Below are 25239 nucleotides of genomic sequence, written 5' to 3' on the forward strand. Positions count from 1 at the left end.
TGGCATCAAATAAGTGAGGGAAGAGGGCTACTGAAAACACATCAAAATGGAACCATACTATTGAGAACTAGTTTTTACCTGATTTAAAATAGTTAAATAAATTATGCTTAGCAACACTAGTACAGAACAGATTTAATGGAAATAGTGATAGAGCAGCATGAAACCAATGCATCACCAGTACAATAGACCTCTTTTATCATACAGATGCGAGCATTCCAAAGTGCTGATGGGGCACAGAAAGAATAACACTTGAGGCACCACAGTAAGTGAGTGAAGTTTTACTTGCAATTTAGTAAGTACTGAAGAATTCACACAAAAGGGATAGAAAAAAACCAAATTAATTTGAAGTCAGCAGAACTATATCTACAAGCTGAGATTCCAGCACTCTAAACTTTACTGTATCATCCATCACTGTAGAGAATAATCAGAGTAGTGCTCACAGACCAAACACAGCTCACATTTGTTCAAACAAAGATCATAAATTTAATATTGGGATATATCTTGAATTTTGGTTCAAGTACAATAGGTTTAAGCATAACATTATGTTCACTGTTCTTTACTTACTCCAGATGAAGTACAGCCTGACGCCTACTGGCAAATAAACTGCGACCCCTCCTTAACAAAATTCTATGAGGGAGATTCCCTGGAACATTTTTAATACCACCTTCTTACACTGAACTTCCACACCTCTCTGGAAGTGAAATCCAGTAAGCCTGTGAAGAGCTGTCAAGCACCTGCAGTAGCTCCAAGGCATTTTCTTGGGGTATATTGTAAAAGCCTTTTATTTGTGAAGGAAGATGAGGGATGCTCAGCAGCATTTTTCACCCATCCAGGGTCTATCTCTGAGAATTGCTATGGTGCAGTATACTCAATAGTTGAATCCCTTAGAAGCAAAAGTCAACATGTACTTTTAGGTAGTCCTGGAGAGACTTTAAGGACTGACTTAAGGCAGAGATTGGGAAGAATACTTGCAGTTTGCAAAACTTGCAGACTCAATTCTCCCATCTGCAAATAAGATCTATTTACTAAACAGCCCCTTAATACTTCTAATAGATTAATCTATTTCATCAGAGCTGCACATCAATCAAACCACTACAAAAATACATTAATGTATGAAGGATGGACAAGGGCAGCTATGATGTATACCTCCAGCTGCACCCAAGCCATATAACACATGTTTAAATTGGGCATTAGCTGAAGTTTTGCTTTTATCATTTAATAGATTTGTTTGGAATACCGGAAGGATCCTAGTGATTTCATGACTAACTCTTCATGAGAAATTCAAAATCCCTTTCTTCAGCAGATATCTCACTATAGCATTTTAATATCTTCTCTGAGCATTAGCCAAATATCAGCAAATACATCATTTGTTTAAATAACTTCCCAAAATAGCATTCCCTGCCTTCACTTTACTGTTATAATCAGCAGACTATGGAATACAGCTTAAAAATTGAAGTAAAAGAAAGATGGCATTTCCTAGTCTGCTGGTTTTCAGTCTGGAAATGGAAAGAGAAGGGTGGAGATAGGGGTCTTACCTTTGCTTTTGGCCCAGTTCCAGAAGTTTCTGCACATCATTTTTGGCTGATGCTTCATCATTTTTCAGTGACTAATAGAAAAGAAACAACTCTATTACTAAAGAGATCTTTAATATTATTAATCTGTGAAATGATCCATTTGGTCCTCTTTCATAAAATGCTCCCAGTGAATTACAGTTATTGCCACTTGTGAGAAACACAGGAATAGCCTGACTTTTCCTTTACTCTAACTCAAGCACAGCTAACTGTACACAGCTGTTTTTCAAGTATTAAATGTGAATAAATCAAATAAAAGAAGCAGATTTAGAAATAAATGACAATGCATTAAAAGTTTATGACAAAAACAAGTGTGTATATACAGAAGATAATACTACAGCTCTTTGCCTGTATCTGGATCTCTCCAGTGATCAGTCTAAAATATCTTACAGTAGCATTTTGCTAACTGATATCTTCAACTGCGCTGCATAGTAAATCCAGTTCTAAAATAACTTAGTTACAAGGAGCAGCACATTTATCTAAAAAGAAGAAAACACCTACAATAATAAAGAGTGGTAAAGCACCCAGAAAAAAAAAGGGGGGGAGGGGAGAAATAAATGATTAAGAACTGACATTGATTAGAACTACAATCTGAAATATAAGACAATATAACATAATTTAGCACAGTAATAATACACAGTAGCTGTATTCTTCTGTGAACAGATACAAGGAATCTACTCCTCAATATTTTTCCCATCTGGCTTACATCAACATGAAGATAAAAGTGCAATTTCAGAAAACCTTTAAATTAGCATGGAAGTACAGAGACCAATCTCAAGTGATAATGTGTCTGAATGTTTTCACCAGACCAACAGACTCTATCTGGAAGGACAGGCATGCTCATAAGTGAACATCTGGTGATTTCAGGACCTCAGATCCAGAGCCAGATTTATAATCTACTTTTCGCTCGAAGGACCTGATTTTACTCCAGAGATATTATCAGACTATTGCCCTTTCAGCCTATTCGTGATACCCAAAAGTTAAATGCAGAAGTGTCTCAGCTCTAGCTGCAGGCTCGTCTAGCACAACTTGTCAGCTAAACTTGCAAAGTAATGCCCTGCAGTATATCCAGTCAGTCCGTCCAGATGGTATTTTAGGAAGGTAAAGTGAGCACCTAAACTAGGCTGAACATATGTGACTCGTCAGCAAAGATGGAACCTGCAACAGCAAAAGATCCTTTATAGTGACTGCCAGGACAAACAGGTGGTAACTTCACTAAGACAGCTTATTTTTTTACTTCCCTTCCTCTTTTGTTCTGCTATGCTCTATTTTCATATCATTTTTAAGTGGCCAAACAGCCCAATTCATAAGGATTATGTTTTCCATAAAAACATCCAGTTTATGTGAAACACAACAGCAACAAGAAAACAATTATCCATATACTAAAAGCAAAACTAAACCTGCCAAATTTGTTTTAATAAATAGATATCAATACAAAAAAGCTAAGGAAAGTAATCTTACAGAAACAGAGACAGAGCCTGACCTGGAGGTTTACTTTAATTCCCTCAAGTTCCTTAGATGTCTTCGACAGTTGACGAAGGATATTGCTCCTTTCTTTAAAGACTTCTTTCAGCTGTCTTTCCAGTTCTTCATAACCCTGTCTAACACAGAAAATAAAAGCATGAGATCTTCTCAAAACATTCCTCAATGCATTTGAAAACAGACTTAGTTCATCCAAATTGAATTAATTCCAACTCACATTATAGATTCCGAATCGGAGCGTATCCCTCTGTTCACTTATATAACAACTTGATTTCTCCTAACGTAGATGAATAGATGTTTTACATGTGTTTATGTGCTGAATCTGAGTTTGCAAGTTATCAGCCTGAGTCACTGCCAATGGTGTATTGTCCAGGATGAACAGAAGGCAGAAAGGATGTCTTTAACAAAAGTGATGACACATAGCATAAAATTTTTCTTGTTTGAAAAGATATCCCATGCAAGAAACCAAGCAACACTTGGGAAGTATGAAGGTTTGTGACACCCAGTAATTTGAGGGAAGGATGATTCATATTCATTTCAAGTTTGTAGTATTTATTACATTTGACAGCTTCTCCTCACTTAAAGCTCCTTACAGTATAAACAAGAACTGACAAATATACCAATAACACTCAAATCTAATTATTAATTAATGGGTAAGTCAAAACACTCTATTCTTTTCAAAATGGTAATTTTTACATGGAATGCAGCTATACATTTTACATTTTTTTATGAGATCCACAATGAATTCAAAAATCTGATCTTTCTACAACTGAATTTTTGTTAATTATTTTCCTCCTTTCTGTACCTCTGGCTTAATAAAGGGGAAACAAGAACCTCAACTCTGCAACACATCAGTATTACTCTGTTATCAGAATCAAGACCTTGAAGTTAAACAGGAATCTTAACACTCCTTTAATGAACTTTAGCAAGGAAACTCAGTAAAGCAAATGAAATCTAGCATTAGTCCTTTTTTAACAAAAAAAGAATATATTTAACAAAAAAAGAATATATTTACAAAAAAAAAAAAATTCTTTATTAAATCATACTTTGGATACCTAGAAGAGATGAAAGTGAACATCTCTTTCATCAACATAAGACTTTAGGCAAAGAATCTTAATATTGTATTGGAATTTCAGCAATAATTATATTTGGCTTTGACAGAATGTTGCAAATTAAAATGAGTTCTTTGAGTTTGCATCACTAATGAAACACAAAACATCTCAAATTTCTGCTTGCTGCTGCAAAATTCGGCACAACTGCTAGGTCATGTATTTTATTTCACAGTAGAAGTTCCCTTTTAAAGGAAAGATGAAATGGAAAACAGGAGAGACATCCCTCCCCTTCCAAAAGTAAGTTTTCCCAGGGTGGTTAAATAAAAACTGCAGCCTTTCTAATACATTCCATAGCTGGTAGATAAAAAGCTCAGCTGTCAGTAAAATACTTTAGTCTCTTGGTAAGTATTGCTTTTTCTTTCAATATGTGCATGAACTGTATTTCAAGAAATCATAGCTTCAGACTATTTCAGTTATGTTTGTCCACCAGAGGAAAGCAAAAACTGCAGGTCTAGCAGGGGAACAACAGGTACCTCTGAGAATGACTGTAAGAAGACATGGCATTAAATCAGTGGAAGGAGATAATGCCAGAACTCAGCTATGCTTACCTGTCTTGATCTGGATGACTCGTTTTATCAAAAATAAGTTGTCTCAAATAGAGGTCAGGGAGTTAAAACTCAAGCTCGGTTTACAGAAAAATCTATACGTAGAGGTTACAACCTTCCAGAATTTAGCATGATTTACATGGAGGGTTTGGCCCAAATTTTTCTATCAAATTGAATGAAAGAATCTATATAAATTAAATCCAGCTAGTGCTATAATATCTGATAAATATTAGAATTCTGGTTGATACAGGCAATGTAAATAAAATATCCTGCATTCATTTTTTTGTAGAAACACCTGTAGTTTTGGGGGGGTTGTTACCATTCCAGCAGATGGTAACCACATGTGTTTTAAACCAGTATCACTGTAACAGAGCTGGCTCACCTCAGCAGTAACAACATTGTGCGTAATCAGCCCGATAAGCTTCAGAGAATACTCCCATTTTAATTTGCTGATGAACAGAGGTCAAGGAGGAATTTCCCCCTGCTAAAGTAATCAGGGATGTTCAACAAGGTCATCACTTTCATTCCTCTTTAAGTACTGCAAAAAGTTACACTTAATAGTCTCTTTTGCCACTGAAACATCATGCTTTTTTTTTCAAGTTAAAACCTGTATTTAAAGAAAAAGTAGTAACACTTCGTTTTAATGATCACTTTAAAGTAACACCCTGCTCCGATTCCAGTTGAACTTGAGCAGTTAAAGGCCATCTTTCCCAAGCAGCGGACTGTACTGCCCATGAGTATCCAGCTGGCACAGGTTTCACCCTGTTGTCTTGTAAATACTGATCCCTATCAATTTGCATCAACGAGGATATTTCCCAAAGTTCTACATTAAATTTAATATAAACTATGCATGCACTTATATTTTCCACCTTATTATCTTTTATAACATACTGGGCAGTGAGGAGACAAAAAGCCAACAACCAACTTACTACTTGAGAGCCACAAACAAATCAAACCCTGAGAACGATTAGAAGGTAACTTAAAAAGGAAAAAAGGATGAAGATAAAAGATAGCTATCATCTGTTAACTATTAGGTCCTCAGTGCTTTTTTAATTCTGGACAATATCATCTCTGATATAAAGCTTTGACACTTAGCATTGTGTCCAGTAACAGTGCTCATGTGTTTGAAGACAGTAAAAGTCTACTCTGCAACTGCGTGACAACCAACAAACCCTCAGATTAGCCCATATACTTTGGTCACCTCCATTTCTACATTACAAACTTGCATCATTTAGACCAACAAAATAAAGTGACATTTAAGTGGAAAAGGGTAAGTTTATAAATATGGTTGTCTAATCATGAATCATTTAGATTATTAACTAACTCATATTCTCCCACAAATATCAATATATCTTCACTTTTATACTTCCTTTATACTAACAGGATTCTCAGGATTGGGTCTAAGGAAAGATCGGTGATCCACTGGTTTTCATTTTCTTCTCTTCTTGAATTCTAAAGGTCCATATTTTAGTCTCCTAAGTATTCGAAGAGCACTCTTTAAAACGTTTCATACTCATATATATGTGCAATATAATTGGCACATAAGCATGGATAGGCAGGCCATACTAGAAGGAAAGTCACTTTTCTGCACCAGGACACCCATATTCCACAGCTGTGCTACTATATGAAAAGCATAGTATATTTTCTGGAACTAATTTAGGTTAAAATAATATTTCCACCATGACATATTAGTATTTCTTTTATATTTGAAAACACATCAATTGCAAACTATATAATCACATACACAGAATTTTGTCCTGATGAGTATCAGCAAACTCCTCTGAATCTCGCTAACTAAAATTATTTGTCTAATTAAGAAAAAACTGCAAGATGTAAAGCAATTGCACCAGGTATCAACAAGACTTAATCAGCATAATTCCTCTGAAATCACCGAAAAGTTAAATGGAAGGAATACCTAACCTGTACCTAGGTACCTGTGTGAAGGAACCATATGGATCTTTAAGAAGGATGCCATCATTTGTCACCACGTGGGAGAAAGTAAGAGAAGGAACTTCACTAGGAAAGAAGTGAAATGTTAAACTCTATGACAAGTTATGTGGGTGTGGGGGGACAGTGGATTCTTGCTGCCAGAAATATAAGCTCTAAACTGAACAATTTGCTCACACTGAACTTGGATGCCAGTCTTGTGCTACAGGTGACTCAGGGCATACGAGGCATCACCACTGTACCACCCTGCCATGAACACCATAAAATCCTGTGACTTTCTGAAAACTTCCAATCCTCAAAAACTGTTGACGGTTCTCTACTCATTTTTCAGTATAACATAAATAATAATGCCAATATAAGTTAAAACCCATCCCTAGGAAACCCGGTATGTAATTATAAACAGATCACAGCTGTTCTCTAAATATTGGGTTATGTCAGTTACACCATTCTGCAAAATAAAGTGCCAATATCAGCATATCCACCTAGGATTAAAATGAGTGTGTATCATTTTAGCTCATGATTGTGCTTTAAAAAATGTTTATTATGAAACAGAACAATTTAACAATACTCTGCATGTTAAGGTCTCTTCTAGTACTCTAATTCCAGGTTGTTTCATTTTTACTATCAGGCTGTTGATGTAGTATTAGTGTAAATTCCAATATAATTCATTTTCAAGGGAATGATATTCACATAGAATGTTGAGCTTAGTCAGCTGTTTTGACTATTCTATTATTCTTACTGACATGATTTAATACAATATAGTAAACATTTAAACAGAGTCTAATTTGCAGTATGCAACAGAGATTAACGCCTAGTAACTCCAAAGACTTGCACCCCACAGATCACTCCACCTCAGGCTATTATTTCTCTACATATTAGAAACAAAGCTTTTAGTCTTCAAAATAAGGAAGGAGTTTATTTCTCACTGAATAACATGTACTATGTCAGGCCAAATGAAAATTGATTTTGTTTTCCCACTAGGTTTACAAAGCCTGCCTTTGAAATAAAATTTTTATAACGATTTCAATTATTTATGGTACATAAGTGTCCCTGGCCAAGAAAAAAAAAACAAAACAACAAAACACACACCAAAACAAACCCCAACCCTTAAATACAAAAGAGAAAACTCAAATACAATCTGCAGTTTAAGACTAATTTAGATGTCTCTTTCATCAAATCTATTGCCACTTACGTTCTTTTAGCCACTCTTTTTACAAAACGTTTCTGCTCTAATTGCAATTACAAAGTTTAGGCAATCTACTGTAAATTTAAAGTAAATTAGGGGAGATGATGAGATGGTCACACCCTCTTGGGTTTGGCCATTTTTTAAAGCAGCTATAGTTAAAAAATCATAGACTACATACCTCTTTATGCATCATACATAGAAAATAGTGCTTACAGGTACACTTGCAAAGTGCACGACCACCTTTACGTGTCTTTAAAGCAATCCTTTGAATATATTGTTGGTGGCAGATGTGAACACATGAATGTGGCTTACATTCAAGTGAGAAAAAGATTCATCACAGTTCTAAATCAACATCTGGAAGCTGAATATAAGAAGCTTTAAAACTAAAACAAGCAAACGAAATGGAAATAATTTATAACGATAACAGAGCACTGCGATGCTGCTTTTTCTCTCTTCGTAAATATAGGCATTTTTTTATCTCGAAATTCGGTAGGAGGAAAGTAATTTATTAATGATCAACAAGCAGAATGAACAGGTTATCTAATTATCAAGTATGCAATATACAGTATATATACAATTATACTGTGTGTATATATAGACAGCGTATTATAATGGTATTCAAGCCAAGTGTCACCTACTTTGATCTGATTTCAGTCAATTCTGAATGAACAATTGCATCTGGGAAAAAAACAAAGATCAAGTTCATTATGAGATCAGCTGTTGCTGAAATATAAATGGCATTTACATTATATTTTGTGTATCCGGGCATTATCTAAACACTGTGTTTCAGACTGAGGGGGAGGGCAGAGAGGAAGAATAATTAAGAGAAAACTTGGGGATTTAATGCAAGACAAGGAAAATTTTTCTTTACCTGACTTTCATAATTGCGCTAAATATTTGGTTGGGATGTTTCATCTCTACTGAGAATAATGTATGCCCTTGTGGTCCAGGCTTGATTTACAACCACTTCAGGTAAAAATCACATTGTCAGTATGCATATGACTACAAGAAGTTACAACCACTCAAGACTTTAAGTACCCAACCTCCTGTATCTTTAATAGCCCCAAAATGGAAGCACTGCTTGTGTATTTTGTTTGGGTTCTACACAGCTAGCACTAGAGACTCAGCCCTTTTCTTTCATCTTCTTTTTAATGACTCAGCATAAATAAACCAAAACAATCTAACCTCTTTTTTGACAGACTCTTGGCTGTGTAGAATCAATGACTGATCAGGGAAAAGATGCAACTGTCAGTTCCCGTCAATAAGTAAAAGAGCAAAAGAAGGTTTCTGAAAACTTGCATCTGGCACAGGCATCTGGCCCCAGGAAATGGAACTGCAGGTTCAATCACTATGAAGAACGCGATACTGAATATAATGACTCAATGGAAAAAACAGTTTGTATTTATTCACTGAATGCCACAAAAGCCACAAAAGGCCACAAAAGCAAAGAGTTAACATCACAAGGAGGACTGTGCAAAACCCTGTGACTGACCCAACAGAAAAATAACTCCTGCCCCCAGAGAGAGGTGTGTTGAGCCTTTCTTCTACTTCAAGCTATCATTCAGAAGGGACTTCACCTAGAGCAATGAATCCTGACTGAATTTATACACTTGTAATATGGAACAGGTTTCTTCCATAAAGGAAGTTATTAAATTCTTTACAACTATTCAAATACAGACTGCATCAATACAGGCTTGTCCTCTGTACGTAGAGCTGATTTTTCATGTCAGTTCTACAGGATTTAGTCTTGAGTCTTTAGTGGGAAACCCATTCAAACCAAACCCATTCTTTTTTGATAGCTAACATTACCCTTTTCAGTTCTGACATTCTTCATTGTTTATGTCCATAATCCTGCCTTTGGTCTGATTTTCTACTGCTTGTCTAAAATTTCTGACTATGGCTTCAATATTTTACCCTTAAATATAGCACTGTTACACCAGTCTCTCAGACAACCAGCAGCACCTTTTACCAACATTTCTTTCAGTACAGGTTAACATTCCTGTCTCAGCTAGCTGTATAGTTTGATCTCATAGCTCGTTTGGAATTTTACCTTTAATTCTGCTTTTTAATAAAAGGAAGACTTCCCAACATCATGCCATCTATAGTAAATTTCACTCTCTGTGTAAGCTGTTGATATAAAATTGAAGTATCTCTACCTTACCCGACAAAACTGCTAATGGATATCCTCTGAAAGCCTATTTACTGTTTAATAATCTAGTTCAGTAAAGTTCACTGATCAGCTATTATCAAGCTTTAGAAACAGAACCTGTGAAAATATTTATTTTATTTTTTTTTAACCCAGAGGCAACAAGATATGAGTCCCAGATCCTTCGATTATGTACACATAACTATGCACACACACTATGCACATATATAAACATGCACAAAATGAGATGTATAAACCTAGCACAAAACCATTTCTAGGCAGAGACAAGCTGCAGGAGTATTCTTTGTAAATTAAACCTGCTATTCTATAACTGTGTTAAGAACATGCATACTGAGATCAGCTGCTCATGGCAGGAAGGTTGGAACTAGATGATCTTAAGGTCCTTTCCAACTCAAACCATTTTATGATTCAATCTATGATGCAGATTTCCCAAGTCCACTGAACTTTTCTAGTGCCTGTGGAAGGGCAAACGACACAGTATAAGGTCAGCTATTTAAATTACTTTCCCCTACTCTATTTATAAACATAAATGTGTCCTAATGATAAGATACCCACTTTGTGTTACATGGCACATATTTCCTTATATTCTGTGATATATGAAGGAGAGGAACAACCCTTCAGGCAGGAAACACAGTGACTGTAGCACAGCTACTGGTTGGGCAGAGAAGTGATTCAGAGCAGCCCTGCAGAGAAGGACCTGGGGGTGATGGGTGATGGGAAGCTCCCCATGACCCAGCACCATGTACTTGCAGCACAGAAAATCCCCATGCGCTGCATGAGCAGCAGGTCAAGGGAGCAGATTCTCCCCCTCTACTGTGCTCTGGGGAAACCTCCCTCCAGTCCTGCAACAACCAAGAGGGACATGGAGTTGTTGGAGCGAGTCCATAGGAAGCCACGAGGTCAGATCAATCCCAGGCACAGCTACAGGTTGAGCAGAGAAGAGATTCAGAGCAGCCCTGGGAGAAGGACTTGGGGGTGTTGGTTGATGAGAAAATGAACATGAGCCGGCTTCAGTGTGCGCTTGCAGCCCAGAAAGCCAACCGTATCCTGGGCTGCACCAAAAGGAGCATGACCAGCAGGTCGAAGGTGATCCTGCCCCTTTACTCTGCTCTTGTGAGACCTCACTTGGAGTATTGTGTGCAGTTCTGGTGTCCTCAACATAAAAAGGACATGGAACTGTTGGAACAAGTCCAGAGAAGGGCCACGAGGATGATCAGGGGACTGGAGCACCTCCCGTATGAAGACAGGCTGAGAAAGTTGGGGCTGTTCAGCGTGGGGAAGAGAAGACTGCATGGAGACCTCATAGCAGCCTTCCAGTATCTGAAGGGGGCCTATAGGGATGCTGGGGAGGGACTCTTCATTAGGGACTGTAGTGATAGGACAAGGGGTAATGGGTTAAAACTTAAACAGGGGAAGTTTAGGTTGGATATAAGGAGGAAATTCTTTCCTGTTAGCGTGGTGAGGCACTGGAATGGGTTGCCCAGGGGGATTGTGAATGCTCCATCCAGGCAGTGTTCCAGACTAGGTTTGACAGAGCCCTGGGTGATATGCTTTAGTGTGAGGTGTCCCTGCCCATGGCAGGGGGGTTGGAGCTAGATGATCTTAAGGTCCTTTCCAACCATAACTATTCTATGATTCCATGATCAGGGGGCTGGAGCATCTCACTTATGAAGAAAAGCTGAGAAAGTTGGGGCTGTTCAGCCTGGAGAAGAGAAGGCTGCATGGAGGCCTCAGAGCAGCTTTCCAGTACCTGAAGGGAGCCTACAAGGATGCTGGAGAAGGACTCTTCATCGGGGACTGTAGCAATAGGACAAGGAGTGATGGGTTTAAACTGAAAAAGGGGAAGTTTAGACTGGATATAAGAAAGAAGCTCTTCCCCGTGAGGGTGGCGAGGCACTGGCACAGGCTGCCCAAGGAAGCTGGGAATGCTCTATCCCTGGCAGTGTTCAAGGTCAGGTTGGAGGGGCCTGGAGCAACCTGGTCTAGTGAAAAGTGTCCCTGCCTGTGGCAAGGGGTTGGATCTGAATGATCTTAATGTCCTTTCCAACCCAAACCATTCTATGACTCTATTGCTCAGGAATGAGCCCCTCTGCAGAAAGATTTCTCTCTCCTGATGACTGCAAAGGAAGCTTAGCGATAAGCTCCATCAGGGTGATGTTTGCTGTAAAAGAGTGAAGACAAAACAAAGCTGCTGAATATAACTGAATTCAGCCACAACAGCAGTAATTGCAGAAATAGCCAGATCGCAGCAGTAAACCAACACAACTGTCCCCACCACCAAAGCCTAGTGACTTGCTCGAAAGGCAACGTAACTTTAGTTACAGATTACCAAAATCCTCACGCTGTTTAAGAATTTAGGGAAGATGTATCTGCACCTCTATTTCTAGTCCATCTCTCTCACATTTGAGATAGCAGGTATTAATAACTGGGTTACTCCCAACAGAGATATGTGTTAAGTGTTGGGAGAAAGAAATATCCTTGCTATTTATAGTCTTACTATTACAAAATTTATTAGGCTTGTCCAGTAGTAATTTCCCATTTTCCCAAATTATTTGATTTTCCAATTTACCAATTTCCAAATATTTGAAATTGCTGTTGCATGTGTCTTTTACATTAACACTGCTCAAAAGTGAAGAAAACAGCCTGTTCAGTAGAATTCTTCCTCTTGTCTCTCACATGCTCTGGTGCTAATGTGATTAACCCTAGATCATTACAAAAAACAAGCATTAATGTTTTTTAACCGAAGAAATTAAAAAACCCCTCCATTTGATTAAAATTATTACAGACATTCTCACAGAAATTTATAAATTAAAGAAGGAAAAGTTTATTGAAGAAATGCTCCATCATCTTCTGCTGAGACCTTACTCTTTTGTGTTGTACAGTTGATAGCATTTAGCATTTCAGCCCTTTCACAATTTCACAATGGCTCAAAACCTCGGAACTTCTAGCAAACCTAGAATATTTTAATAATAATAATAATAATAATAATAATAATAATAAAAAGCTTCCTGACCTTCAGCCTGTATTTTTCTTTTTTTTTCCCTGAATCATGGAAACCCTTGCCAACAAATCTGTCACATCTAAGTTTACTGTCTCCTTTTTCTCCTTCATGGGGCTATAAATTAAAACTATGCTAGGCACATAAAGGACAGTCTTATGGTTATAAATACATAAAACATATTCAACTTATTTTCTTATTGTGGTTTGTAGGCAAGTCACATGGCTAGTTTAAAACTTACTTAGATTTTTGTTTATGCATTTTGACATCTGAGAATAAGGAGTATCACAAGTATGAGAGTCTTATTTGCTACTGAACGTGGCTGACCTGGAACGACTGAGTGCATTCTGTTCTAATCAGAGAATGACAGTTCTGCATATTGTTTGTTTTGCGGGTAACTATTTCTTCATCTTGATTCCATTTTTCAAATCAATTGGGACATCTCACTCTAAAATATTACTTCAGTATGTCAATAGATCACCAAGCCAAACCATTATTTCCACAACCTATTAATTACATATTGATTATACGATTCCCAAAAGAGGGATGTAAAGTATGCTACATTGTAGGTGTCCCACAACTTGTTGGCAAATAATTTATTTATTTTTTTAAATGCATCATAGCACATCACTGAGCCCCAGCTCTTTAGAGGACTGTCTCTCATTACCCTACCATCAGCCCTGTGTTAAATTGTCTTCTGACTACCATCGAGTCAGAGCAGGCACATGTCTGTCTGGAAAAGACAATATCAACAACCTGATAAAACCAACTTCTTTCTGTATAGAAATGTTACAAAAGCCACATAACGTAAGAAATATAGAAAAGTTCATGTCATGGCTTCCAGACATCGGTAAAAAATTTGTCATCAGTTTTAGATGACTCTTCTGACAACACATTCTCGGTCTTAGAATATAAAAGCCTCATCCGAGGGAACACCAGAATCTGTCCTGCACTTTTGGTGAATTTTTCAGGTCTGTCTGAGGGTAAGCTGGCCAGCAGTAAACCTCCTGTGTTTCATTTTTTAATCCATCTGCTAGTGAATTAAGCAAAAGAAAAAGCTTGCAAATCCCTTCAGTAGAAGACCACTTTTTAAAGGAAACACAGTAGGAATATTCTGTTCTATCTAGCAGCAGGAATTCTGGATACTTGTTTTACTCAAACTGGCACAAAATGAGGAAAATGAAAACCAATTCTTCTCATAATGCAAGCCACCCACGAGGCGGGTCTCTCCTCGTGCCTGCTCTTGACCCCTTTATTGTGGCATTACAATAATAAGCAGCATAGATAGAAACAATCCTATAGTTCATTTTCTGCTAGAAAGGACAACTTTGAACAATTTACTATTAAATCTATCTTTATCAAACCACTTTTAGCTTTGTTCACTCCACTGTGAACACAGATTATCTCAAGATACTATTATCCTCTGCTTGTACAAAAATCAGGACCATGCATGCTGCAATTAATTTCTTCAGGATCCTTAATATATTCCAAAACACACAAAATAATTCTTTGTTACTTTTCAGCACAACAATGATGCTGTTCCACTGACACATTCAGGATGTTTTTTCCACGTAAGTTTTTGTAACTTGCAAAAAAATTTCTCCACATCTTGAACTTTGTCCTCACTACATTTCAAATACTTGCTTACAGTACTCATAAAGCCTTGTTACGTATAAGTGCTGTTGTGGATAAAAATCCATGTTCTTATAACCTGTACTTCACTGAAGGCCCCTAACCTAACTGAGAACAACTGAATTTGTTTTTCTTGCTACACTATTAATAATTTCTCTTGAATTTTATAGAGGTACTATATTTCTATTTTAATTACAATGCTCCAAAATGCATTGCTTTTTAGGATCATACACTAACTGACCAACCAGCCAAAACTGTTACCTTGACTTTAGCCATAATGTCACTTCATTTCTATATCTCAACCACCAGGCAAAAAAGAAAAGACAGGCTAGCTGAAATGAAAAATATAACTGTATCTGCTAAGGATCAAGGTACAGTCCCAGGAGAAAAGGTGGACTGTAGAAAGACAGAAACAGGACAAAAGTCATCAGGTGGAAAAGAAGATACAGAAGCAGCAGAAAATAAAAATGAAGTCCTGAAGAGCCACCTGAACACTGCATCAGAGTCAGAAATATATGAAGAGCTCATATGAAACTAGCAAGTCCTGGGTAAGCAATGAAGGGGCTAAATAAAGATCTTGCAGTCTGCTGCTGTGTTTCTGAGTCCTTAACAAAATACTGCTCTCAGCATAATTTACATCAGTGGAATTTGGAGTAGCAAAATGTAAACCAGCTAGTGAACACAAATTATGAGGAACAGACACAAGAACAGCCAGAGAACTGGCAGTTCAAAAACATGTTAACATCCAAAAAATGAAATAGAAATGCTGAAAACTAAAAACAACAACAAAGAAATTGGGTAGATTTTAAAGAACAGGAAATGAAAAATAAAGGATCATAAAAGGAAAATTATTTTTCTAACATTTGTAAAAATATTGCAGATTTCTTTAAGTGATAGAGTCCTCTCTAATTCAACCACAGAAAATGATCCAGAAATAACTGTATGCAGAAAATACTGCAGCATCTCACAGCATCTATCTGTTCTCTGGCTCTCCTTTCAAAAGATGCCATACAGAGCTATGTATATTACTTCAACACTTCTTTATCCTGTGAAATGTACTGAAACTCAAGTTTAAAAATAAGTGATACATAGTAAGTTAAGTAACAGCTCCTATTCCCACTGGACCAATATCTACAACCATTTTGATTTTCCTCTTTATAAAGTCTGTATGAAGCTAGTCTTCATACAATTAAGCTTAGTAAAATAAAATTGTCTAATAAAAAGTGCCTGTGCTATTTACAGATTGAAAATTCATCAGCAATATACCTGAATAAACAGAATAACATGTGAATGGATAGACACCGATGGATAACATGACAGAATAGGAGGCACACTTTACTATTTTACATTAGGTTTATCTATATATTTTTTTCTAAGACAAATCTGTATTTGCAGAAACCTGGACAGAAATTTTGATATTTCTAACAAAAATTCTAGATTAGTGGGAATTACATTTACTAATCACCATGTTGTCCATCCATTCTGAAACTTATCTTACTAGTGTGTAGGACTTTGGTGAGATTTGGATCAATTCTGAATGAAATCTTTGGTGATTTTCACTTAACACTTCTATTTCAGAAAACACTTAAGGGCTCTGACAAAGCAGTCAGTCAATTTGCTTCCTTCTTTCCATCAGTGTTCTCTCCATCACTGTTTTCTTTTCTACTGCCTAAAGCACTGAGTTTCTGTTTGAATACTCCTGTTTGCCAAGACTTGCTACACTCAAGTTACTCAACTCTCGATCAAGGTCACCATGCTCCTGTGACCGGAAGGAAGAAAGAACTAAAAGACAAACTACAGATGCATGCCATAGTTTCAACTGCAGATTCATTCCACAGCAGTTTCATCCTTAAGTGACTCTGAACATGAAAAAAATATCACTAACTTCACAACTTTTACCTCTGCTTTTTATAGACTTTGTGGGCACTACAGATATGTGAGAGGTTTTTGAAAGGTCATAGCATAATTTATAATGTAAAGCATTATCAGGCTCAAATATAAATTTTTCTAACCCTTCCTATAAAAATTTTTAATTCATTAAAAATACTTATTTTTTCTGAATACATCATAATGAGAATTACATGGGGAGGGAAGAAACAGCTAAATTTACCACACACAGAATGCGCAAATGAAGTGCTACAGAACAATGTTCTTATCAAGTTTCAAGAGAATTTATGTTTGCTGTTGAGAAAATCCTTCTGAATTGCTGAAATGCAACTATGTTAATAAGCAGATATAAAAAGCAAACGCTGAAAACAAATGCCCAGCTCACTTCCTGCAGATTTTCCTTTTCTGAGACACTAACTCTTCCCTACACATCTGCTCCCATCAGCAGCCAGCACCAGCTACATCTTCCAGATGGAACAAAATGCAACTTCACTGCTGAGTTTTTATTTTTATCAGGTTCCCAGTGACACAAATACTTCTCCAGTTGCATCAAGAATTATGTGTACTAAACCAGCACAGAGAGTAACTGACACAGAGCAGCTCTGCCCATACACTCATTTTTCCCCTCTCATTTCATATCTGTTTTGAATGACATCTCCATCACAGATTTAAAGGAAGAAAATGCTACATGGCTAACTTTTTCATCAATACACTTTGTGAGATCAAAGGTTTCTTCTTGAGAACGGTACATGAACATGGCTGATATTTGCCATATATGCAGACCAAGGAAGATGGTTCAATATATTTCTATCAGTTCTTTCCTGAAAAAGAGCAGCTTCCTTCACTGTATTCAGCCCATTTTTACTAGATCAGAACTTGATCCATACTAGAACATGAACTTATCTATATTTCTAATATTTCTCAGCATGACTGTCACACAGTTCTGCAAGTTTTGCATTGTCTTTTGTAATCCTCATTCAAGTGATCTCCAAATCAATCCTATAAAAATTGGAAAGAACAGGCTGTAGCACTGTTAAATTTACGTTACCTGTAACTACTGTAATATGCAAATTCATAGTGGAGAGATTTCCCAGGTTATCAGCATACTATTACAGGCATGCTGTCCAACTACAGATGTTACTGCAGGATTTACATTTTCCGAACTGCTCAAAATATCAGATTTCTTCATTCAGATGATTGTTTCTTAGACAAAAGCAATATACAACTAAAAAGTAATGAGTTACAGTCAAAAGATATTCAGGAATTTAATTAAATTTAATTATGTTAATTACCTACCAAAAAAAAAAAAAAAATCAAGATCACAGAAATATCTAGGCTAGCTAAACTGCATGTATTCCCATCTCAGAAAACTGTGTTCCTCTGCAGTAAATATGTAAAAATGTCAGGAAAAAAAAAAAAAGGCAATGCCAAACTGCACTTAAATATCTCTCTTCAGTTAAGTAGCGTATTTAAATAACCTACATCAGTTAGTCTGAACATATATTCAACTTCTCACTGATAATGGCTTAGTCTTGAGGGAATTAAAAATGTTAATTGCTTTTCTGGAAGCATTGAGATCTTAAAATAACTATTACCTGACCTCAGATAGCGCAGACAGAGTCCTGGGGAAGATCCTATCCCCCAGTGTAAGTCCTTGGTATGAAAAACCTTTCCTGCTGCACTTGGAAGTATCACTGAAAAGCAGCCTGACTGTGAGAAACTATCCAATCTTTAGCAGAGTTTAGTTACAAATTCCCACAATCAAAGTGAACAGTAGTCAGTCTTACAGGAGGCTGTAGAGGAGACACTTTTATTTACCACTACGAATTCCAAGAAAGTTGGAAAGTGAGTATAACCTGTATAACTCACCAGCAACTTAAACGGCTTATTGATTTAGCTTGTACCTGAACTGCAGAATGGTTTTCTCAAGGGGAATTACAATATGAGATCATTTATCAAGGCCAAGTTCACTCTTTTTGAGAGTGATGTTATTTTGCCTTGTAGTATATATAACCAAACGGCTAACTAAAGCAAATACACATGAAGGGGTTTAATGCTAGAAAATTATAGTATTATTAGATATGAGAAAGGACTAGTTGCTTACAGGCTGAAAGTTGTATTTAACGTAGCCATTTTATGATTTGTGCTGACTACAAAATCTGGGGTATTGACTTCCTGATAATTCTGTCATCACTTGCTCCGAGCCAAAATACGAGGTATTTTCCTCTATATTTCTTTTTCTTGGGGACTATACTGAACACACTTGAAATGCTACAAAACCCATGCTTTTTTAGTTATTCATTATCATGGGAAGAATCTTGTATTTAATTCATTAATTTCAGAAAAGCAGAGGTGATGTAAAGCCTTGATGATATATTTACACACTCCCAGGTAGGAGAAGTTAGGAAAAAATGCTTGCACATACAAAATCAGGCATACCTTCATAGCTCAGAAATCAAGTGCTATTTGTGACAAAAGACTTGGATAGTGACACTCCAAACTCCCATACTGCACACATTCACTTACACCACAAGTAACACACAGCAGGTGCCCTCACACATGTGCAGAAATGCTGGAGTTAGGAGGTGTGAGTTCTAAAGCATTACTAAGATCGAGACCTGAGGAGTCTATTTCTTACAGGTTTGCTCAAAGCCCAACACATCTTTCACCTGTCTCTTCTGTTCCCTGCTGTTGCTGTAAGACTTGGCTGACACCCACATTCTCCAGGAAGTAATCATCAGACTTGTCTGTAAGAGTTTATTTACAGCGTGTGGTTCAATTACTAAGACTGTTATTAAGATCAAATAATTGACACACAGCAGTAGCAAAAAGAGGTGGCAGACCATGTCAGACCAGCAAGACTATTCTCTGAACAGAGATTGCTCTTATTTACATACAGTACATCCTTATACGTCAGGTTATCATAGACTATGAAAACGTGAAAACAGGAAAGCGAGTTATATCACATTAATTACAGCAGAGAGGCCAACTTAACTATTACACCAACAGAGTGGTTGGCACTGACCTCAGTGGAAGCTACATTAGGAGCCATATAATGATCTATGTCTTTTTGGATGAATACTCACTTGTCAGTAATTTGTGTTCACTTAATATTAAAAGTGGTTACTAATTAATAGCAAAATTCAGGCTTTAAAGTCAAAGTTGGTTTGGCACCACACCCTGATAATAAGTGTTTTGTAGCACCACATGAAATACGAGTCAAGATCTTCCATTCCCATAGGAAAAACCCCAAACAATTAAATGCACTAAGAGCAATGGCATTTTAAATATTTGAATAGAGTTCTACAGAAATTGTACTAGGTATAAAAGCCTGTATTTTTCCAGTAACACAATCTCCAATAACAAAATCAGACAAACTGAATTGTACCTACATATCTCGTAGAAAGGACAGTACCTTTGGAAATCTACTTCAGTTAAACAGATCCAAATATTTGGTAGCATAACATTTAGTGTTTAAGTTATAAAACTGTGTATCAAACTCACCAATTCATTACACAACCCTGTGCTTGCTGTTTAACTTATCTTTTATTTCTATTATAAACAAAAAGTTGGCATTTTTGATTTCAGAATTTTTTGTGATCAATTTTATAAAGCAGAGGGGAGAAAACAGAAATAATTTTAGTATTCATTCACTCTTTTTTCTCCAAGATGCTTGGTGACATGAAATAGTCATGAGAAGTGTAGCACAGGTCTGACATTATGAACTCAAAGTATGACATCATTTCAATTGCTTTCCTTGCACAGCCTACTATACTAATGCATGTTGGCCTAAAATGCAATGTCCTTTCTTGAAGGGACAGCTATTAAGTACTAACTATTCATATCTGAAGTAGTCTTACTGTTACTAACACAACTCTATCATTAAAGCTGAATGTGCCTAAACAAACCTGATGCAACATCGTGTTGTGCTGAATCACTACAAATTTTCCAAATGGATCTACACACTGCATTCACTAAGATCATCTTCTGAAGGTACCCATATTTTAAGTTCAAGCTGGAAAAGTATGGAAGAAGAGAGAGCACAATACTAAATGACACAGTATGAGTAATTTCCAAATTAGTTTAATTTGATCTGACTCATTAAATAGCTCTTGCTGAAAGGAAAAGGTAGCAAAGAAGCTACAAAAGCAATCAAGTGCTATATATATGAGTTATATTGCTCATATTCAATGGCCCAGTTATGAGTATGTAGAAGATTTAAACTGATATTTTCAACTACTTGAGCTCTTATCTCTGACAATAATGTAAAGCAACCAGATTTTAAAGCACTTACAGGTAACACTGCAGTTCTTACTGATGTTGTTCACAATTAATAGAGTCACAGTAGTGAAAGTACAAAAATCCCATCCCTCATATGAGTGATTCTTTCAAGAAGAAAAAAACAGAATGATTCTCAATGTAGCCTATTTCATACAAAGTAAAACAGCTATAAATAAATGGGTTTGACAGTTCACATTCTCACTATTCAAAGTAATTAATTAACTTCATATTTCATATATTAAACTTCAAAAGTAGTACAAATCCACAGCCTGCATAACAGACACTTCAAGGATTTTGTAATATTGGAGAGTGGGAGGTTATGAAAAAAGAAATATTATTTATTTGAATGCTGTTTGGCTAATAAATAAAAAATAATTATTCATTCTACTTTTAACTCATACTCAAAAATTCATGTTTTAAAATACAACTAATACAAGTTATTAGTTGCAAAAAACCCTAACCCTCAGAAGGAGTCAGAGTTTCCTTTGTGGTTCCACTGGCATTTGCTTTGTTTTGACACATTTGTTTCAATGCACATGGCAAACATCAAGGGTCCAATGTACCTTTCCCGTAAGAAAAATACATGTCACTTTTGGGGTGATAATTTGGCTCAATCACCTCTCTCTCTTTAGGCAAGTAAGCCTTGGGGGGAAAAACTTTATGAAACCAACTACCGGCTTGCAGTAGATCCTGCACAATACGTCTGAGGAAGGAAGAAAGAAGTCTTAGCTCCATAAAAAATCATCTGTTAAACTGGCAGTAGGTATTGGCACACCAGGCCCTGCTAACATTGCATTAAGAAACATGCGTTCTCAAACATACTGCTTGGAAAATGGTAGTTTGAGCATTTGGTACTAGGGTTTTACATCAGCCCCAAGGCAAGACTAGCATAGAGCAACACAGTTCTGTTGAAGGCAACACATTTGACCAAAAGTTCCTGGTTGAAGTTAAGTAATTTTTTAGGTTCTTTTCAAATTAGTTTCACTTTTACTGTTTAGCTATGGAGATCTAAGCAAGAGAAAGGACAGGTGGACTGGGAGCAGCCAATTATTTTGTGTGTAGTTGTCTAGTGTCTTGTTTATGCTGCAAGCCCGAAGCAAGAATTCTTCATTAACGGCAGCTGATTTCTTGGTACACATGGCTTTTACAGGGTCACTTGCAAAGATTCCTCCTCACCCATCATTACTAACACAAACTTTAGTGAAACAATCAAATACTGATAGCAAATTTAAAAGAAAATTTAATTTCATAAAAAATGCTTTTCTGTCCATCCTCTCCTCAATTCTTTTTTTTTTTTTAATTATTATTTTATTATTTTATTCCCAAGTTTTGGAGGCACAAAAGAGCTCCATACTGAATATGTCTCATCACTTTTGCTTTAGTGCTGTATTAAGAAAGCTTATACACCTGCCTGAGATCTTCGAATACTTCTCTACTGCCAGTTTTGATGGGTGTATTAAATTCTCATCTGTTATTAGTCACACTGAGTCTTTTTTTTAAGTCCAGTACTGAGTGAATACAGTCTAGTTTAAGTATTTTTATCTTTCCATTTTTCATGTAGCCAAACTGAAGAAATTATGATCACCAGACTCTAGGTGTTCAAAATCTGGTGTCTGATTAATCACTAATGGTTCATTTTCTACTACATAGTCTGAAGTAGAATCTTAAAATGGTTTGAGTTGAAAAGGACCTTAAAGATCATCCAGTTCCAATGTTTCTGCACACCTTCCACTAGAATAAGCTGTGAAGTTAAGGCTTTTCAGCAAATTTAATTCAGATGCAGTAAGGAAAAAAAAAAACTGATAAAATTCTTCTTTTGGTGGAGAAAGGCAGGGAGCTACGTTTTCAATTGTTTCTAGCAAGAACCAGTCCAATTTTCTACCTACCGAAACTCCCTGATCAACTCAGTATCCTCCTCCACATATTTAAGCTTTGCCCTGTAAAGCCTGTTTATAACTTACGTTTAAGCTATCTATCTTTGGCAAAGCTGTCTATTTACCTTATGGGTTTGAAGAAGAGCAGCATCAAAAATATCTACATTAAGCAGACAAAGGCGAGTAGAAAAAAGTAGCATCTGGATCTGATGGCTTTAAATATCTACATTAAGCAGACAAAGGCGAGTAGAAAAAAGTAGCATCTGGATCTGATGGCTTTAACGGTGAAATCTTAACATAGACTATTTCTCACAGAAATTGCCTTTGTTTAATGAAACAAACTCAAAGAGCAGGTTTATTTTGCTCTGTAATATGTAAATATTCAGTGCAAGAGACACATACCCCTGGTCCTCTAATCTCTTGCTAAGCTTACAATACATGCTTTCCCTATAAAATTTAACTCACAGGACATCCACACCAGTCCAATTACAGTGAAGCAGCCTGTTACAAGTCCAGCCACTGTGTTTGCCTAGCCTCTTCTTTTAAAATGCTTCCTCTGAAGGCTGAAAACTGCCAAATGGTAGGAAAGGCATCACATTTTAACTACAGGGAAGGATGATCCACACAGAAAGGGGCATCTAAGGCCTGAAGCTACCCTGTTTACACACCAGTGGAGCAGAACTGCGAGTAGCCAGGCAAATCCCTGATGTAAACACCACAGAAGAAACAGAAACAAACCCTCATTTCAAAACCAATGCAGTGTCTGGCTCTTTCTAGCAAACATGGTCCATTTCACTTTTATAGTCCCCAGAGTACAATGCTGCTGTCAATCCCAAAGATACACTTAAAGATTGATAGATGATCTAGTATTATGCTAAACAGGCTTTCTGCGCTTTCTTTTTGTTGTATTCAGTTCATATGAGCTCTCCTGTCCACAGCCCACCAAGGAAGGTACATAACACTACCAAGGCATGTATACAGAAATCAGTTGTCCTCAGGGTTCCAGCAGCTGAACAGAAAATACAAATGCACTCTACCCAGGAGCTAGGATTTATTAACATTAGCTTCATGCCAAAAGGCTAATTTTTTACATTGAATCTGTTATTTAATGAGTCAGATCCTGGTAGTCTAATGCTTTGTACGTAAACCTACTCCAGATGTTCTCAACCTGCAGGTTCCTGGTAGTTGAGCAGCTTGTCTGCTGAGGTACTAACAGACCATTTTTATTACCGCTATAATTAGTATTTGAGGTAGACTGGGCAAACACAGATTGACATCTGATGTGAATTGTATGAGCAATTTAAACCTCAAGGAACTTAGTTTTATGTTCTACACAGCAATTAGCTTGAAAACAGACTATGTTGTCATTTCCACGGTAATGAATCATACCTTCAGAGAACTAACAAACACCTTCAAGGAAACTAATTTGGTACTATGCAAATTATTAATTTATAAACCTGCTTTAAGATCAAGCAATTATGGTGGGGACAAAGATATGAAATATAAATCCACATAATTCTTAATTTCCTGATTCCCTCCCCCTCCCCCTTTCGGTTGTATTTTTTGGCTTTTTTTTTTTTTTTTTTAACTTAGAAAACTGTAGATTGGCGGCAGGAAGAAATATAGGCATTATTATTTCAGTCTCTAAAGACAGCTTCATAAACAATTTGTTTCCAAATAAAAATGAAGCAAGATCCAAAGACAATGGCAAGCATCACTAAAATGACAGTCATAGTCAGCACTTACACCCATCAAGGATAACACAATTTTTACTCAAATAAAGCAGATTTCTAAGGCATACTTAAACTCTGAAACAAAGAAAGAGTAGATTTGTCAATTATACTGTTATAGGTCTGTAACCTGTAACAAAAACCATCTCCATCCCAGTATTTACCTAGAAGCATTTATTTAAAGTACCATCTATCTTCCAATCTAACCTTTATGTTCTACTCCATACTTACTAACTGGAAAAACGAGCAATATTTTTGTCAGCTAATCAAAAAGAAGCCAGAAGCAGGAGTAGAATAACAGGTCTAACGCCTAGGTAAAATGGAAAGTGTTTCACCTCTGAGGAAATGTTTCAATTCATTAAAGTCTCCTAACTAAACAGTATTTCTTAGAGTAGAGTAAAAATATTCCCCTCATTTATAGCACTTTTACCCTTGCATTCGAACAAAAGACAGAGGACACCCTAACTTATTAAAATACCTAAGAAGGTGACTGGCAGTAATACAGTAGACTCTGTTCAAATGGCACTCTGCTGCCTGCTGTCAAGCTTTCCTTGCTCACCTTCCAACCTGTAATGAGACACCTAAAACTCATATGGCAGGAATTCACATGCAGAAGGGAAGGAAAGTCTAAAATAGAGAAACACCAGACTGAAGAAAAAAAAACAAAAACAAAACACCAGCACACAAAACACACAACATTAAGGTCTGATTACTTAGCACAAGAAGTTCATTAGCTTAAGCAGCCTAATTTGTCTATCTTTTCAGAGCCTTGCCAGATGCCACAGTAAGAAGTCGCCTTTACAAATACAAGATTTTATTTATTTTGT

General features: G+C 36.6%; 1 protein-coding gene across 1 annotated transcript in view; it reads right to left on the bottom strand.

The window, feature by feature from the left end:
* The window catches only part of LUZP2 (leucine zipper protein 2), a 180920-nt gene that overhangs the window by 91961 nt on the left and 63720 nt on the right, over positions 1–25239 (bottom strand). Inside the window, exons 2-3 of the mRNA XM_062607235.1 lie at positions 3055–3172; positions 1536–1606 (exon numbers count right to left, since the gene is read on the bottom strand). Coding sequence (XP_062463219.1) covers positions 1536–1606; positions 3055–3172 — 189 coding nt within the window. The remainder of the gene's footprint in view (positions 1–1535; positions 1607–3054; positions 3173–25239) is intronic.

This window comes from Pezoporus occidentalis, unplaced genomic scaffold (assembly GCF_034315485.1).
Source record: "Pezoporus occidentalis ecotype Australia unplaced genomic scaffold, CSIRO_AGI_Poc_V1 ctg121, whole genome shotgun sequence".
Lineage (NCBI taxonomy): Eukaryota > Metazoa > Chordata > Aves > Psittaciformes > Psittacidae > Pezoporus > Pezoporus occidentalis.